Source organism: Haliotis asinina, chromosome 15 (genome assembly GCF_037392515.1).
Source record: "Haliotis asinina isolate JCU_RB_2024 chromosome 15, JCU_Hal_asi_v2, whole genome shotgun sequence".
Lineage (NCBI taxonomy): Eukaryota > Metazoa > Mollusca > Gastropoda > Lepetellida > Haliotidae > Haliotis > Haliotis asinina.
The window spans coordinates 2758729-2776903 of record NC_090294.1 but is presented as its reverse complement, the minus strand read 5'-3'; the positions used below and the strand labels follow the sequence as shown (position 1 = coordinate 2776903).

At 38.9% G+C, this 18175-nt stretch overlaps 1 protein-coding gene across 1 annotated transcript in view; it reads right to left on the bottom strand.

The window, feature by feature from the left end:
* Positions 1–8277: 8277 nt before the first annotated feature.
* The window catches only part of LOC137266075 (prominin-1-like), a 120941-nt gene continuing 111043 nt past the window's right edge, over positions 8278–18175 (bottom strand). The window contains exons 21-27 of the mRNA XM_067801576.1: positions 17915–17995; positions 17740–17808; positions 17497–17583; positions 15886–15995; positions 15237–15266; positions 14887–14922; positions 8278–14170 (exon numbers count right to left, since the gene is read on the bottom strand). Of these exons, the coding sequence (XP_067657677.1) occupies positions 13633–14170; positions 14887–14922; positions 15237–15266; positions 15886–15995; positions 17497–17583; positions 17740–17808; positions 17915–17995 (951 nt within the window). The 3' untranslated portion in view covers positions 8278–13632. The remainder of the gene's footprint in view (positions 14171–14886; positions 14923–15236; positions 15267–15885; positions 15996–17496; positions 17584–17739; positions 17809–17914; positions 17996–18175) is intronic.

Genomic DNA, 18175 nt, shown 5'->3' with positions numbered 1-18175 from the left:
ACACTTTCTCGAAAATCATCTTTAGAAGATAAAAGCGATGTTTTCACCGTAACTGAGCAATGGTGTTATGTTTGAATCAGTTATATGCAATCAATAACTTTCATAATTTTCATGAATATCACATAAATATTGTGTTTACATATTTTGAGTTTAACAGGTTTGTTATTTTACACATATTCTTGATTTAGTATGGATATGTCAACTTCATTCGTAAATTGAATACTTTGAACAAGTGAACAAGACATAAAATTTATTCTCGATGCTGTAATCATTATAGCTTGTACAAATCATACTAACACTTTCAACATTTTTACGCATCCTACAAAATTTATTTTAAAACTCAAGATATTCTAAATTTGCACAAGTACTCGTCTGAGTACATCTTCAACGAGTTTTATGAAGAATTCTGACTTTAGAGGGGAGTAGTATAGACGATGGGGGCACAGGACCAGGTCCTTCCCAGAGCCACGCCTCTATTGTCTATAATACTACAGAGGTGCATGCAAAACTTGGTTTAAATCGGCCAAAAACTTTTCGAGGTATGGACTTTGAAGTGAGCATGGTTGAAAAGGTATTTGGCTGCCAAGAATTGAAGACAATGTATATTTATTTCAGCTGGACTGGAAACAATCTGTGTAAGGCTGAGCTGCACACTTTGATGTACCGAGACAGTTAGCTTCAACAACTGAGAGAACTATCAGCACACGGTGGGTGATGTGTAAGGGATCTGTCGTGAGGAACATCATCAAATCCTCCCTGACGAATGCTCCGTCTTACAAGTTGTACAAGTTGGGTTCACTGTCTTTCATGGACCATATCGCATCGGTGGCGCATTTTGTGCTGCTTCCCTTGTATTCACTCGGCGGGTGTAAGCACCTAACGCTGACACTGTCTGATAACATTTTCTCTGTTTTATCATGATGTGCAGCAGGTGATGGATTTCCACGCATCTCTTGCTCTGGTGACTTTTTGGTTGATGGCATCCAGCATTCTTGGGAAGCACGCGGCCCATTCCATGTTTCTGGGATCGATTAAATCCTGCAAGTACTGATGTGGAAACAGGTATTCAACTAGGGTGCATAGACTGGTTTTTGGGCTCTTTTAAGTAGAAATCTTTCATCAAGTGTTTGGATAAGTCGAGGACACTCATACGCACGTAAACAGACTGGGTGAATTTTATGTGTCTGTAGTTCATGTGCCGGGCTAGCATTGAGTTTTTCTTCTTTGGTGGATCTCACGAGCATGACGTTGAGATATTTTATCAAATTTTCCATGGTCTTTCTGAACAAAGAGCTGTTATTGAGCTTGTACAGGGTTTTCTCGAAATTGCTGGTGGTAAGCTTCCGCAAGTTTGTGAGTGAGTGAGTGAATTTCGCTTTACGCTGCACTCAGCAATCTTCCAGCTGTATGGCGGTTAAATAATAGAGTCTGGACCCAACAATCCAGTGATCAACAACATGATCATTAATCTGCACAATTGAGAACCGATGACATGTGTCAACCAAGTCAGCGAGCCTGACCACTCGATCCTGTTAGTCGCCTCTTACGACAAGCATAATTGCCTTTTATGGCAAGCATTGGCTTCTAAGGCCTTTTCTACCCTGGGACCTTCACATGTCTCTGCAAATTTGTGTTCATTAGGATGTTAGGCTCCATCCAAGGACTTTGTTTGAATGGTCATTGTCTTATTGTTTCCCAGCAAGTTTCATTGATGGTTGGACATTCAGGCCGGGTTCACCAACGTTTGGGATCTAGCAGATAGCTATTGTGTGAATCATGTAATTCTCGGGCATACTCCACTTCGAGCATTTGTTTGAATTCAGCAAGATGTTATTCACCTTGATCATCTTGGGCGAAGAAACCCATTTGAATCCTTCATTGGGGAGATACTGTCTCATGGCCTGGTCATGCAGGTTGTTGGCATCGAGATAAAGGAGGTGTTAGGTTGGTGTGCTGATATCATGACCTTAGACGTACTTGCTGTTGGCCGTATTTGAAAGGCCAGGGAAATTCTCCTCCACAAGCCTTTCTCTACCAACAGGTGCATGTCATAATCCATCAGCAGTTTCAGTTCCACACTGGTCTTTTTCAACAAGGTGAGACTTGTCTCTCCCAAGAGAGACTGGGGAAAGAAAACTACCACGTTGGACTCAGGCTGTACTGTTTCGAGCACAGTTCCCTGAATATCTTGACAGGGCGGCAAACAGCAGCATGTCCATTTCAATTACAGGTCGTGGTAATAGCCCAGAGTCTTGCAGTCGTGTTTGCTGTAAAAGCAATCTATGAGAGGCCACTACGTCTAGTTGAACTTGGACCAATCACTCAAGTATTTGTAAGGGTAGACACCCTTCTTCCACAGCAGAGACCGAGTCTCTGCGTCGATGGATTGATTGGTGATTTCGAAATCGTCAGGGTTGTTGGCTTTCACCACACTGTCTAGAGCAGGTTATTTGGTCATCACTTAACAATTTTTAACCAAATAATGTTCAAACCCACTGTGATCCCGCCTGCCAGCACCATTTTTATGATTGACATGCTGCTGATTGATAGCCTGCACTTGTGGAGGATATTGCTGCTGCTGCCGTCATGAATGTAGGACTTCTGGCAGTGGCACCGCGAACATTCTTCAGGACGATGATATCGTGGTTGGCACCTAACTTTTGATTGGCGGTTGCATTGACAGTTTTGTTGTTGTGGCCAACAGCTCTGTTCATCCTCAGTCACATTTCACTCAGAGCCATGTACAGTCCCACGCCATAGACGTAGTCAGGCATTTTCCAGCATGTTTTGATAGCATTCGATGGCATTGGCAGATCTATCAGAGCCATGATGGCATCCTTGATGTTGGCCATGAACTGTTCCTGCATGCTGCACACCAAGCAGTGCCCACATGTACATTCAAACGGAACCTCTCAGCCATATGGTACCCACGTGAGAAACCCTTTCAATGCATCCGATGTTTTCCAATCATTTTCTGCCTCTCAGAGCTGCTCCAAAATCAAAACAGTGAAAGCAAAACCAAATTTAAAATTCATGCCATCACCTCACCATTCCTTGCTCAACAGAGCAGTCACGACACAGTAAACCTTCTCTCAGTAAATCATCGCTGACTTCCATCATGGATTTTGCTCTTCTGTACAGAATGCCCAAACTGTGGTTGCGGTACTGTATACATGAATCAACCATTTTTGGATCGACATTAAAGGCACGGCAAATGCGTTTGTATGCACACCAATCGTGCCAATTGTTTTCTTTCAGGATGTGTCGGATCTCAATTCAGTTCATCGCTACGCATGTCGTTCAACGTCACTCTGCAACGGCTCGTCACCCACCACTTGGCAAAACTGAACTGATTCTGCCAGAATTAAATTGGGTTCTTGAAGCAAACGTGTTCCGTTTCTACATTCATGACAGAAAGTCTGTACTTTTGAAACACATCGATCAATCATGCTCCAAAGTGGAACCATCCTCAGCGTCCACCATGGTCTTCATCTGCGTGATATGAAAGGGAATTTTAGGGTAAACCCTCCTGATGTGTACATACTGAATCCATACGGTAGTGTCTTACATCTTACATAACATGTACATCATGCACCTAGGAATCAGTGCCATGGCTACACGTGATCGATAACAAGTCGGGTCAGCTCAAAGTCACACTCTGCAACATCAGTTACTACCCTCGATGGATCAACACGCTGTTCTTTGACAATGAACGCAGCCAAATAACGGACGGTTACTATAGTGTGTGCTTGCTGAATGATGAAGTCTTCAAACCCTTGGGAGCAAACAATTCTTGGGAGAATAAACGATTCAAACGGCAAGGTTGTGTTAGACAACATTCAAGGAAAACATTCCTTGAAACACAGCCAGCCACTTGCAAAAACGCTCAGGTTTAAGTCGAATGAAGTACTACGACCCAAAGACACTGTGACCGGCACATATTTACTCGTCCTCATAACGAGGGCTGTGTGTTCATCTACATCAGCTGAGCACGACAGACAAATTCAACACCGATGCCTCTTAACCCTGCTGGCAGACGTCCTGATGGAAACAAAACAGACCCGAATTGTTTTCGTTGCTGCAGTACAAGAAGTTAATCAGAGACACCATCATGGAATTGAACATTTACATTTCAGATAATGCACACAGTCCCGTGAATATAGCGTACCCGAGTGTCACGCTGTGTGTAAAACAATGGTGACTGATGCTCTAGGTCCGGGAACAGTCATGCAACTAAAAAATGTCCCTCCCTCGCAATCTCCAACCTCAGGGAGATGCGCGTCTTCAATGAACCCATGCAAGGTAGAATTAGGAAACAATACTCTACAGGCGAGTGGTAGTCAGCGTTGGTGGCGGCGATGGTGGTGGTGGGTGGGGGAGGTAATCTTGGAGATTTAGACGGTGTCAAGACTGGAGGTCTTGTTAAGAACAGGCAATGGGTTATGGTGCCGGCATTTGAAAGCAATCTAGGCGATTTAGACAACATCGGGACCTCAAGTCTCTCTAGAAACACGTTGTACCGGTTCGTCCTAACTGATGATAACCAATGGGCATTGACATCACCCCAAATCGATTGGTTACTCGATATCACAATCGTTTCTCAGTATGTTTGCGAATTGAAGGGTCATAATTTCACGAAAGTCCTCAATATGGGGATTCTCATCCCGGCATACATCTCTACACAACTTATCATCAAAGTTTTTCTAAGAGATGCCCCCACACAATGGGTGCAACTTCAGAGTGCATTATACATACAAAAGCCGTGAAATTCAATGTTGTGGTATTTATGTAAAGACAGGAACACCCCCAACCACAAACCTCGATAGAGTCAAGATTATTCAATATGATGAAAGATGACAAAATTAGAGTTCTAGCAGAATTGAATCTCAACACGATAGAAGATAAATTTCCACCGTGCTCACAGACAGTAAATTCTTGGAAGAGGTGATTCATTTGGTTCTCTTGGAACTCGCCAAATATGACAGAATGAAGCAAGGGAGCAACTTGTCCACCCTTGCTCACTTGGAGAGCAACCACTCCCGAGACGGAAGTGATGCGATACCTCAAGAAGACTGGGCTGACACACACACGCACTGATACTCAGTCATGACGCTCACTTCGTGCACACCGAGATGGTTGCCAGGCAAATAATGCCGATACCTGTGCTTTTATTCACCTTCAGACACCTCTCACCTCACTATAAGTAAGTCCTAATGAGGTGATAGCAAAACACTTCTGGGGAATGCCAACAGCTGCGTTTCATTCAGCTGACATCTATTGTCTCACTAATATACAACAAGTAAGACAGTATCTTGGATTGTTAGCCTTTGGCGAGACCTATTCAAACGATATTCAATGTCTTTATTTAATTAATCAAGACCTAATTACAACAAAAAGTTGAACATTTTCTTTTCTCCCGTGGTTACTTAACAGTTATTGTTTTCAGAAACTATTCCACCGATCTTACTCGAAGTTCGCATGCATCTGTGCAGTAGTATAGACAATGGGGACATGGAACTGGGACCTTTCCAGAGCCTTTACGTTTTTAGTTAAGCCTCTGGAGAGGACAAGATCACGTGCCCCCATTGTCTATGCTTCTAGGGGACAAAGCCATAGTTTTGAAATCAGCTAGATGTGTTGAGTTTGAAATTCCATTCTCTCAGTTTGCTATTTCTCAAGAAGACCAGTATCTTGTGTGATCATGGTGAAAGTGTAGATACTCTCTGACAAGTCGAATCTGTGCGGATCCGGTTTGAATTCCTATAGTACCTCTTCATTTGTAGTGATACTCTAATTTTTATAGTCATGGTGATACCTCTGTACATTGATTTATAAACTTAGTTAATTTTAGATGTTGATAGCAGAACATGGCTATATGTGTTGCTCTAAGGACTGGTTCCTGGTTAATCATGAGTTTCAACGCGGGCATTGATATGTAACAGACACCTACATATAAATTATTTGTCATAGAATGTAGACTAAAATAAATTTTTAGTATTATATATAGAATGATTCCTTGAAGGATTCTCTCACTCACTCTCTCTCTCTCTCCAGATATATACACAAGTACACACACACACACACACACACACACACACACACACACATATATATATATATATATATATATATATATATATATATATATATATATATATATATACACATACAGAGAGAGAGAGAGAGAGAGAGAGAGGGGAGGGGATTTCAAATGAAACAACTCGAAGTGGAAGGTCATCTCATACAATGTACCTAACAGTTAACAGATCATTTGATCTTTCAGGGCAGATTTCTGTGCTACATACATTTCTACTGAGAAAGATTCCAGTTTACGCTTGCCTGGCACTTTAAGGAATCATTCTATTTAAGGAGGAATCATTCTACATTGCTAGTAGGCCAAGAGACTGACAATGTTCCAGTTTGTGCATGATTTTACTTCTGGGATGTTCTTTTATGAGAAAATGGAGACCAGATGATATTGAAAAGATGGGTTTCACTTTTCATCAGCATACTTTGGGTTTGGCACTTGAAACACCTTTGGTATATCATTTGGGAGTAAAACTTGAGACAAAGTGTTGTCCCATTTCTGTTGGCCTAATTCCCTTCATGACTGACTGAATTGTGTAAAATCTGACATATATGTCAAATGGGATCCAAACCACTCATTATAGGTTTCAAAGCGGCTTTCAGCAATCTCATCATTAAATGTTTTAGTCCTTTACCCAAAACGTAAGTCTGGCAATAAGATTTCCAGAAGCTACTCATTTACAAAAAATTACAGTTCATGTCACTATCAAGCATTTAGACAAGTTCTTCATCATAATGTTTCATGTAAAGTCAAATCAGTATATTTTACGTCTAAACTTGACACGAAATAAATGCGAGAGATCAGCACGACAACAACATCGAGGGATCTACTGCTCATGTGGATTTAAACAGACAAAGAAAGATGTGTCCGCTTGCTGATCGCGTTCATGATCAGAACTCGAAGCTAAAGTTCTCAAATCATACTGGCTAGCGAGTAGTTACCGCCATTTTAAAGCGGTTTATAACGATTTGCTCCATTAGTTCTTAACATAATAAAATGAAATTTGTCTTGATGATAGATCAGCTATTCACGGCTGTTTTGTGCTTGTTTACAGTTGCCGATCTTGTGTCTCCGAAACGCAGTTAACAGGAGCCATGGAAGCGCGGTAATGTAGATTATGCTTTCCCAACAACTAAAAAGACCAGTTGTCGCCACTTCTGAATTGTTTATGCTAATTTGACATAAACTTGGTAATAGAGCTATTGTGTTTCAAACCTTGACACATTAAAGAAATTTCATCACTGGAATTGGTTTTAAAAAAGAGTTAAAAGACCCAAACTCGCTCTTATTGTGGATGTTGACGGATGCTGATATAAGCCAACGGGAAAACGGAGATCTCACTCTTGAACTTATCAAACTTGACATTTTGAGTAGCTGTTGGCAAATTTGGCAATGTTTGTTTTCCCTGGGGAAAACGAAAAGATAAAGGTGAACACTGACAGTTATATTTTGTCAGTATCGTCTGCATGGTATCTGTCCAGTCCATAAAACGGAGACAGACATTTGGATCAATTCAAAGTTAATTGATTGACTGTTGGCATTATGGGTATGTTCAGACAAATTAAAATCTGCACTTTTAAGGACCGAATTGTCAAGTCATAGATTCACAACACAGCCTGGATGATTTTCATTTAATCCCCCTCGTTCATGAAATTTCATGTTCACACACTAATGGTCACGTGACATACCCCGACATGTTGAGGGATTCATATTTGAAACGTATACAACGTAAAATACTCACAGTAATTTTAACTCTTATAAGCAATCGTTTTTTGGGTTTTTTTAATGTGTCAATGTGTGAAATGCTACGGAAATACAAGTAAAGCTGTCTGCGCAAGCGCTACATACAGATTGTTGGCGATAATTGGTCCGCAGCGATAACTGGTCGCTAGCCAGAATGGATATCTGTTTGGTCTCATTAGTCAAATACGCTCGTCATAAATCTATGGGGATAAAAGAGACAGTTGTCCGAGTTGGATATCCATGTGTGGACGATCCTCATATTTTCACTGTGAGACGTATCCCACCCTGGGACAACGTCTGAAATGACAGAGATTGCTCTGCTCAGTGCCGAGGATTAGAGTGTTGCTCGTACCAAGCTACTAGATCTTTGCTTTCAATCATTGGTTTGTCTGGTCCATAAACGATCGTATCATCCTTCTGTTGCTGTTAAGAAAACAACAAGGCAGTTTTGTCTCAAGTGAAGATTTAATCATCACAACACTATCTAAATGAGGAAATTGCATATTGTTGAATCTGTCTGAAGAATTATGAGACAGGTTGAAGTGAGATGGCAACTTGTGTTGAAGATGTACAGCATGTTGGCCACTGGCTAGTCAGGAGCCTTCTGCGCAGGTCAGCTGGACTTATACTACATCAGTGTATTAAAACTCAACTTCCAGAATTCACTCAGAGTCACACTAGACATAAGCAATGACGTTCAGGGTTAACATTATACTACTGTTTTGTACTAACTTAGAAGTGCACATCACTGGGACGAACACTGAAGCAGTCTGTCACTGCTTTGTATTACCCGCTGATATCACCTGTGAATCTGTTGATAAAGTTGAAATATACTGAAGCAACTGTGTGTTTTTTCAAGTTTATAAAAAGAAGACAAAACATGAATGCTCACTTTTATGAAATTTCATTTTTTTGCGTTTCTTTTTCTGTTCGTTATAGGACACCATGGAAAGGTGAAAGCTCGGCTCTTAGGACAACCCAATTATTGTGTTTTCTTGTTTTGGTTTTTTGAGGAGGTGGGTGTGGTCAAAAACCACTTTTAATGGTAACCCACTATTATTAGGGTGATAGGATATAAGCTTATGTTATTTATACATAGCGTGACTCTGGAGACTGAATAGTGATGCTTACTCTTCGTGTTAACTTGTGGTGCCAACACCTGGTGTCGTCAATGATGTTTACATTTCAGCTTTCATGCTGTGATTGTTTCAGCAGACAACAAACAACGTGATGAGTAACCATCACCTGCATGCAGCAACAGCATGAACATCATCATCATCTTCAACATCCTCTGATTAACTGGGACAAACATGCAGAATTGTAAAAAATTGAAAATGTCAAATATCAAAATAGATCAGGTAAAACCATGCATAAATTTGTGATATTTTACATAATGTGGCTACAACACTGATATATAAAACTTTGAAAGATTGAATGGTGCATAACACTGAAAAATGTATACAAAAAATATAAATCTTATAAAAATGGGTAAAAATATGTGCAACGTTATGTACATGATTGTAACAATGAGTATTTACAAAGCTTTGGGATTATGATAATCATTTAATCACACATGGCCTCGTCACATTATGTAATTGTTCAGACGATCATTTGCTGCTGTTGCCGAAATTCCAGCATTCGGTACAGAAAATCAAGATAACTCTTTAGAACTTACTCTGTGGAATCGGTTAATATCACTGTAGAGATGAGAGGTATTGACTCTGAGCATTCACACAAGGTATTCCAAGATTCTTAGCTATTGCTACATATTTGAAGTTCATATTCATATGACAATATTTTCTCCAAACCACAGTACTGTAAAGGAACTTGTATCCCCAAAACATCAGATTGTGAACAAGTATGTAATGTATTGAGGCCTCGTCAACACTTGCATCATTCAAAATGTCAGCAGTAAAAATCTGGAAAATTAATTGAATAATACACACAAACATTAAAGGATATGATTTAACTTGATACCTTGAGTACAAATAAGAATATTTTCAAATATTTTAAAAACTTATATGAAATAACTGGATACAGAAAAACATAAAACAATATTTTTTTAAAAATTAAAGCTTTACATAGAGTATCTTAAATATACTAATGTTATCTAAAATCCCATAATCCACTAAACATGTTATAGAAGGAATGAATAGCTTTTCTGTGTTCAATAAATGTTGAACATCTTGTGCACCATAGAAAATTCACACATGACTAACATATCATATGTTAAACGCTGGATTATTGACGTGATACAATTTAACATTGAAAAGGCAACATGAAGTTTCCAAATGTTTAAACCTGGTGCAGTGTAAAGGAACAATCACAGATTGCAGAAAGACACAACACTCAGTGTTATTTTAATTCATATATTCAAAATAGTTTGCAAATATACTGATGACAGAAACATCAGAACATGACCTACATCTAAAAAAGTAAAAGAAAAAAATGTTTCCTTGCTTATCGCTATGATAAACCTCTGATGCAACAGTAATATGAAAGAATCAAGTATTTTAATTTCTTTAAAAATTTATTTATTCATCATTTGTTTGATATTGGTGACTGCAAAACCATGCATAGGAATGTTTCACAACTAAATGTAGTTGATGCCATTCTGCTATATATCTGTTCCCTTATTTTTGAACATCAGTACCGGTATATGCCATGTAACCAGATTTGTGAATATGATGTAGTATTCACTAAATTTACAGAAAAACTATTTTGATATGTAGAAGCAAATTTTGCATCTTCAGAAACAGAGAAACAGTGGGTTGCCAGGCACCCTCAAAGAAACCAGTTTGGAGTGCTGAGTTAAGGAATTGTGTAAAGTGCTTCATGTGTGAGGGAAATATTACTTTAAGCTTTGAGGACAGACATAGGTGTTCTTCCCCACAAGTAGAAAAATATACAAAGATATGAAGGAAAGGAATAAAAAGAGATCACATGCCTGTTCTTTATGGCAAACTTGACTGAAGAATTCTTAGTCTGATGGCGCTTCAGCTGTTATCAGTTACTAGTTTCACTATTTGTATTTCATTTATATTGATGCTTTATTTCAGGAAACCACTCACATGCCACCGGCGCTACAGTGTAGGTGATGTAGAATCTGTTATAAACTCATAAAGAATGGCACAAGCTGGACCTGAGAACCAGTGACAGCACTCAGCCTTGTCATCATGTATCACAGTGTATCACAATAAAACTTTAAAGTCTAGATTCACTGGATATCATGATATATCTTTAGAGACTAGTTTCATCCTATGTCACAGTATATCACAATAAAACTTTAGAGTCTAGTTTCACTGGATATCATGATATATCTTTAGAGACTAGTTTCATCCTATGTCACAGTATATCACAATAAAACTTTAGAGTCTAGTTTCACTGGATATCATGATATATCTTTAGAGACCAGTTTCATCCTATATCACAGTATATCATTATATATCTTCATATCCTAGTATGATTACATATCACAGTAAATCATGATATATCATCAAGAGCCTAGTTTCATTATATATCATGGTATATCATGCATAATGTACAGGACCTGAGACATGGGAAGGTTAGAAGGTTATCAAGAAAAAATGTTCAGAAAAAATCTTATTTCTATCTGCAGGGATGAACATTCAGTTAATTATGACAATTAGCAAGTAATGACTACATCAGCAAAATGGAAACTGTACTGTTTAAAAATTCACTTTTGAATTTGCGTCAAACAGGCTTACAAGTATTTGTTGCATTGACACATAAATAGATTATTTTCTCACTAGAAAGCTAGAATATGCTAATCAATTAACTGACAAAAAATAATAATATTCGGTTCAACAATTTCAAATGATGGTTCTCCATGCACTGACTTCCTTGGTTCTTGAATGAGAAATGTGATTTTATATACATGGATGGTAGACAGATGGATGATAGGGGACTTAACAGAATTATCACATGTTCAGGAATGTGTTCTTTGTGTACAGATCAAGATTGGGGATCTTTACCCAGCTGAATGGCCTCTCTGACAGGAACCTACTCACAGTCAAAGTTCAGGTCGAAATGGACATCAAGGAGCTTCCTGGTCTCTGAATATTCCATATTCTCAATGAGAACCTATTCTGTCTACAGAGGAAGCACAGACACAGTTTTGGTGAAAGAACAGTTGTAAACTGATAAATATAGGCCCTGTGGATGCAAGCTGCACTTGAGAACCAGTGATGTATCGTTATAACCTATTGTATTATTGAAATTATGAAATCTCCACAGATTGGATACCTAAATGATACAACTATCACTTTTGGTCATGGACTGTGGTCTACAAAAGGTACATGTCTTGTCGTGGCTGCATTAGCACATAAGAAGACAGGAATAAAATCTGGGAATACAGAAATATAACTCTCAGCAGTAGGGAAGTATTCAGTCTAGAGGTGACCCAAAGTAGAGAAAAGAAATTCTGATTGTAACAATCACTGACAAAAGCTTTCACCAGCACTCACAAATCCATAAAAAGTCAGGATTGAGAAAAAGGAGATACAAATTAAAGAAAAGCTCTCAACAAAGTCTAGTAATAATGTTCAATCAGTGATATGTAACACATAACTTGACAATGCATGCTCATTAGTATATAAAATTGTAATGAACACATAGCAATACTAGGTTTGTAAGATGCTAATAAATTAATGACTGTCCTAAATTATACTAAAAACTACCTATTCTAAATCTAATTATTTGTTCTCATTTAAAGGATTCACACTTTGTTCATTAATAACATGGTGATTCAACTAAGAAACTATATGCTGAGTACGAAAATCGATGTCAAGTTATTTTGATTCAATTATTTGTTCCATCTCTGTCGTCTACATATGGCAAGATATCACATCACCTGTGCCTAGCTAATTCACACATTCAATCAATCTGACAAATTATATTCATGGCTAAAGGGGAATGAAGATATCTGAGAGGGTAAACCAAACTCACTGTTATTTCATGGGACGGGTGTTAAAAAAATGGACAGTTGTTTTGTTAAAACATTCAATATACTTTAGAAACTCAACAATATTAGCTCCTGAAGATTTGTCATGACAACTGGACATGTTGTCGAAGGATCCTTATAAAACTATTACAGACATAATGGGAGTAAAACGTTTTGCTATATTTGGGCTAATCATATCTATTTTATTTATCCCTGACATAACAAATAATGATAACTCATTCTTGATGTTACACCATAGAACTTAAATTCACTTATCAGTGTTATACTGCATTCTGGGTAGAGAACATCACGATAATTTGATATTGTAGATTGGTATTGACAGAGCAAGTACATACCACCTGGAGAATAATGCAAGTCAATATTGGAACTACTCTGCTGGTTACTTTTGTTTGATCATATTTGAAATATCTTCCTACGAATGTGCATGATAAGGCTATATCCAAGCCTTTGTCCATTAATAGCTAGCGCTAAATCTAAAGCAACAGTTTTAAAAGAATCAGTTGCAGAGGCATAGTGTAGAAAGCAGTCACTCATCACGCCGAAGATCCCCACATGGAATCCCCCCAATGGGTACCCCACATGAGTACAATGTATGGAACCCATTCTGGTGTCCCCTGCTGTGATATTGCTGGAATATTGCTAAAAGCGGCGAAAATGTAAACTCACTCACTCACTACAAGAATCAGTGTCAGTTTCCTCTTTGTCCAGATTCTGGGAAGATGACTGAAATTTGCCAGGATTCTGTTTCGGCTTTTTTATCTTAAGGGCAGGTGAACTACAAATCACAGATGGCACTCAATATTAATGGCTGACAGAGTTACATATCTATGTCTGTAACCAGGACTTGAGCAGATGCTGAACTTGGAGTATTTCCAGAACTGCCCGGTCGAGAATTGACAATAGTTCCTGGAACTACATTCGGTGAAAGGTCAAAACCCTTTGGACGAGGATGAACCTCTGATATCACTACACTCCCTGGACGTGATGCACCTGATGTGGAAAGATCACCTCCTTGGTTAACAATACCTCTGCTTTTGTTCGTGCTCGCACTGTTTTTACTGGTTCCAGACTTCGTGTCTGTGTCAAGGCTTGGGGTGGACACAGAGCCCTCTAGTGATACAGTGCTGTCTGTCCCCACGGTTCTAGGGGAGACAACTGCTGTGTCCGACACCGGACTTGGGTTCTTCTCAGTCTTGGAGTTCATTATGCTGCCATTGGGCATATTCTTCATCTCTAGGTTCTCCCCATTCTTGTGCAGCAGGGGAGCAGCGTTGGATCCATTACTGTCCACGGAGCTGCCCTGCTTCACTGTTCCGTTCTTGCTTGGGCGTCGCTTGATAAACACACACTTTACTCTGCAAGTACACAGGTTACAATTGCAGGAAAACATTGTTTCTGACAAATAAATGCCGATATAAAGAGTTTTAAGTACATTTTGCCCGTAAGTGTACAACAAATATGCATAAGATTTGTGGAATTGAAATCCAAATATAAGAGGCATTTTATGTTTTATTCAGTTTATTGAAATTCACAAAGTTATATGAAGCCGTATTATGTATATAAATTAGCGACAAACAGTCCATATCTAAATTAAAGAAAAACCATGCAGGCTAGCATGAAAACAAATTTCTCTTGTTCTTAAACAAAGTCATTTCCCAAAGAAACTTCATGTAGTAATTCAAGAATGATTGCAACTTGAGTATTTGTCTTGAAGTCATACAACAACAATCCAGTTATATGATGGTAAGTATATAAGTAATATAGTTTGGACTACTTAGTCCTGTGATTGGCATCATCTTGATCAGTCTACAACCTGGGATGCAGTTACTTCCAAACAATTCAGAAAATCCTCACCATCACATCAGTTCTTGCTGATCCCAGACACTGACAGGGGAAAGGCATTGGATTCTTGACAGGGTTGCAGCCCTGGCTAGTAATATTGACCTCTCTCAGTGGATGGACACAGTGAGGAGGTATACCCTTAACCATGTGTTTTACATCAGACAGATACTCAAGTACAAAGCAAAATTAGTCCCAAAGTTTCAGTGGTACAAAATCTTAAAGCACTTACTTGTAGATCGCTTTGTTGATCAACCCCTTTGGTGGCCTAAAATTACAAAACAATCTGTGATTCCTAACATGGAAAGTTGGCACACCATGTGCTTGTTTCATGTGCTCCCATAACAGATTAACTTACCTATACAAATTAATCAGGTGACACTTACGCTTTTAATGGGTATACATGAATATACGAAATATTCCAAAATATACAATTTGTGTGATCACAAGACAGTTACAAAGCAACTGTATATTGATTGTTCGGTTGTTCAGTATTTCTTCTTAGTGATCGGTTGGTAGAAAATGGAGTCTGCAATGACAGAGAAGCAACATTTGTCTCCACTGAGTGTTTAGTATACATACCCATTTCCAAATATACTGTCAAACTCATCTCTGAAAAAAACAGAACAAAAATTGTTTCATGACAACTATCACAAAAATAAAATTCTACCAGTACCAGAATGTTTGTACACAGGCGTGGTTTGAGGACTCTTGGTATTGAATGAATATCAGTAACTTGAAAACAGTTGAAAAATCAAAGGATTTGCAACCTGATTTGGTATGAAACAATATGGCTGCCATTAAACAGCTTACTTTGTAAGAGCAACACAAACCTTTCGAATTCCTTAATGATAAGATATTGCAGCCAAAGGCAAGGTGTATTTCACAATTTTGACAAACCTACATACTTTTGACACCTTGTGTTCACAATATGAAACAAGACTTTATTTTAAATAAATTGCTTAGCATAATTCTGTCAAGAAGCACTTATTTTCTACAGAAGACTGGAAATTATGTAAGACGTGCTAGCTGATAACGTTAAGATTGGAACTCTCTCACTGTCTCAGGAGGCATCTTTTGATTAAGTCCTGTAATAGTTGCTAGGTAAGATCAGTGCATTCTGCTAGTACTGGTCATATTATGTAGATCCAATAAACAAATTTCCTAAACAGACAATGTCACAACTGCATAACCTCAAGCAAGCTACCATGCCTTGGTGTCATCTACTTACGTAGTGTCATCGCCATCTTCATCAGGGAGATAATACAACACAACTGACACAAACACCAGGAGAAACATCAGCGTCACTGAGTTGTTTCCCACCAACATCCAGTCGGCATTCTGGAACAATATGCATCTCTTATTTGCCCTAGCTTGGCAATGAAATGTTATCAATGCACACCGAGAACAGAGTGTGCACTCACATGGGGATTTCAGGCTGGGCAATGGCATGAAGACTGTTGATGTTAGGGTGCCTGTAGATTTCTAGAACTGGGCCCTATTCCTCAAAGCAATCATAACATTACGACTGTCGTAAGTCTATGTTCAAGTATGGGAGTTATGATCATCTTGGCGCTACGACTGTCGTAAGTCTATGTTAAAGTATGGGAGTTATGATCATCTTGGCGCTACGACTGTCGCAAGTCTATGTTAAAGTATGGGAGTTATGATCATCTTAGCGCTATGACTGTCGTAAGTCTATGTTAAAGTATGGGAGTTATGATCATTGTAGCGCTATGACTGTCGTAAGTCTATGTTAAGTTACGATCATCGTAGCGCTATGACTGTCGTAAGTCTATGTTAAAGTATGGGAGTTATGATCATCTTGGCGCTACGACTGTCGTAAGTCTATGTTAAAGTATGGGATTATGATCATTGTAGCGCTACGACTGTCGTAAGTCTATGTTCAAGTATGGGAGTTATGATCATCTTGGCGCTACGACTGTCGTAAGTCTATGTTCAAGTATGGGAGTTATGATCATCTTGGCGCTACGACTGTCGTAAGTCTATGTTAAAGTATGGGAGTTATGATCATCTTAGCGCTACGACTGTCGTAAGTCTATGTTCAAGTATGGGAGTTATGATCATCTTAGCGCTACGACTGTCGTAAGTCTATGTTAAAGTATGGGAGTTATGATCATTGTAGCGCTATGACTGTCGTAAGTCTATGTTAAGTTACGATCATCGTAGCGCTATGACTGTCGTAAGTCTATGTTAAAGTATGGGAGTTATGATCATCTTGGCGCTACGACTGTCGTAAGTCTATGTTCAAGTATGGGAGTTATGATCATCTTGGCGCTACGACTGTCGTAAGTCTATGTTCAAGTATGGGAGTTGCGATCATCGTAGTGCTACAGTTGCTTTGAGGAATGGGATCCTGGTGTACAGCAAACTCACAGAGGAAATTTTCATCACACCTTTGTCATGCTTGCTACTTTATTTTGTTTAATAACTAATCCTGTTGTCAAGGTTTCTAATAACGACTATTGTAATGTCACCTGGAATACACCATGCACAATATTTCCTGGGTCTTTTTTAATACCACAACATTTCAGCTAAATGACAAGTGTCTGTATATAATCACGTGTGGACCAGACAATCCAGTGACTGGTATCTTTAGCACCGATCTCAGCAACAGCAATATGATGTCATGCACCAACCAAGTGTGCAAGCCTCCCATCCAGAAGCTGTTACTGAGGTACATCTTACATGATATCTTCAGTTCAGTTCTAACACAGATATCTTCAGGCAAAATGCAGTTAATATAATTTTGCACAAGTGTAGCAAACATTCACACTTTAACAGCACTCAAATTAAATGTACCTGACTGGAAACTACTTACCTCAAAGTCTGCAAGCATATCACAGAAGCCATAGACTAAAGCATCATACGCATCAGCTACAGGCCGACAGTTCCCTAGCTCACGGACCTGGAACATTATTCAGCTTATATATGAACACACTTTTGAAGGACACCATTACTGGAACACCCGACTATTTAAGGACCCCAATATTCAAAGAATACAACAAAAGTTGCATTGATACAACTGAATAACATTGAACTGGAATAAAGTAAAAATTCTCACCCAGTGTTCACTTCGGTTCTTGTATTCAGCATAGCTTCTCTTGAATGCTTGTCGGTACAGATCCACACCCTGTGGTGAAAAATACATGTAGTTACCCAAATAGTGGTTCACAAAGTGCTGACACAGCAAATTACTGTCATACATATATACCCACATAGTGGTGAACAGCACCCACCTTTTTGATAAACACTGATGACCTGGCTTGAAGACTTGGGTCTAGGGTTCTCAATTTTTTCACTGCTGACTCAGAGACATTCTGTGAACGAAAACAACTACATGTATGTAACTCACTTTAAAATAAAAGAAACAAAGAAACATCACCACTATGTTCTCACATGTATGTCTGTGCTGCTGTCTGCATCCACTACACATTTGATTGTCTCTACCCACAAGAAATCTAAAATACTAAATTTGGGGCAGCTGAGTGGTTAACACA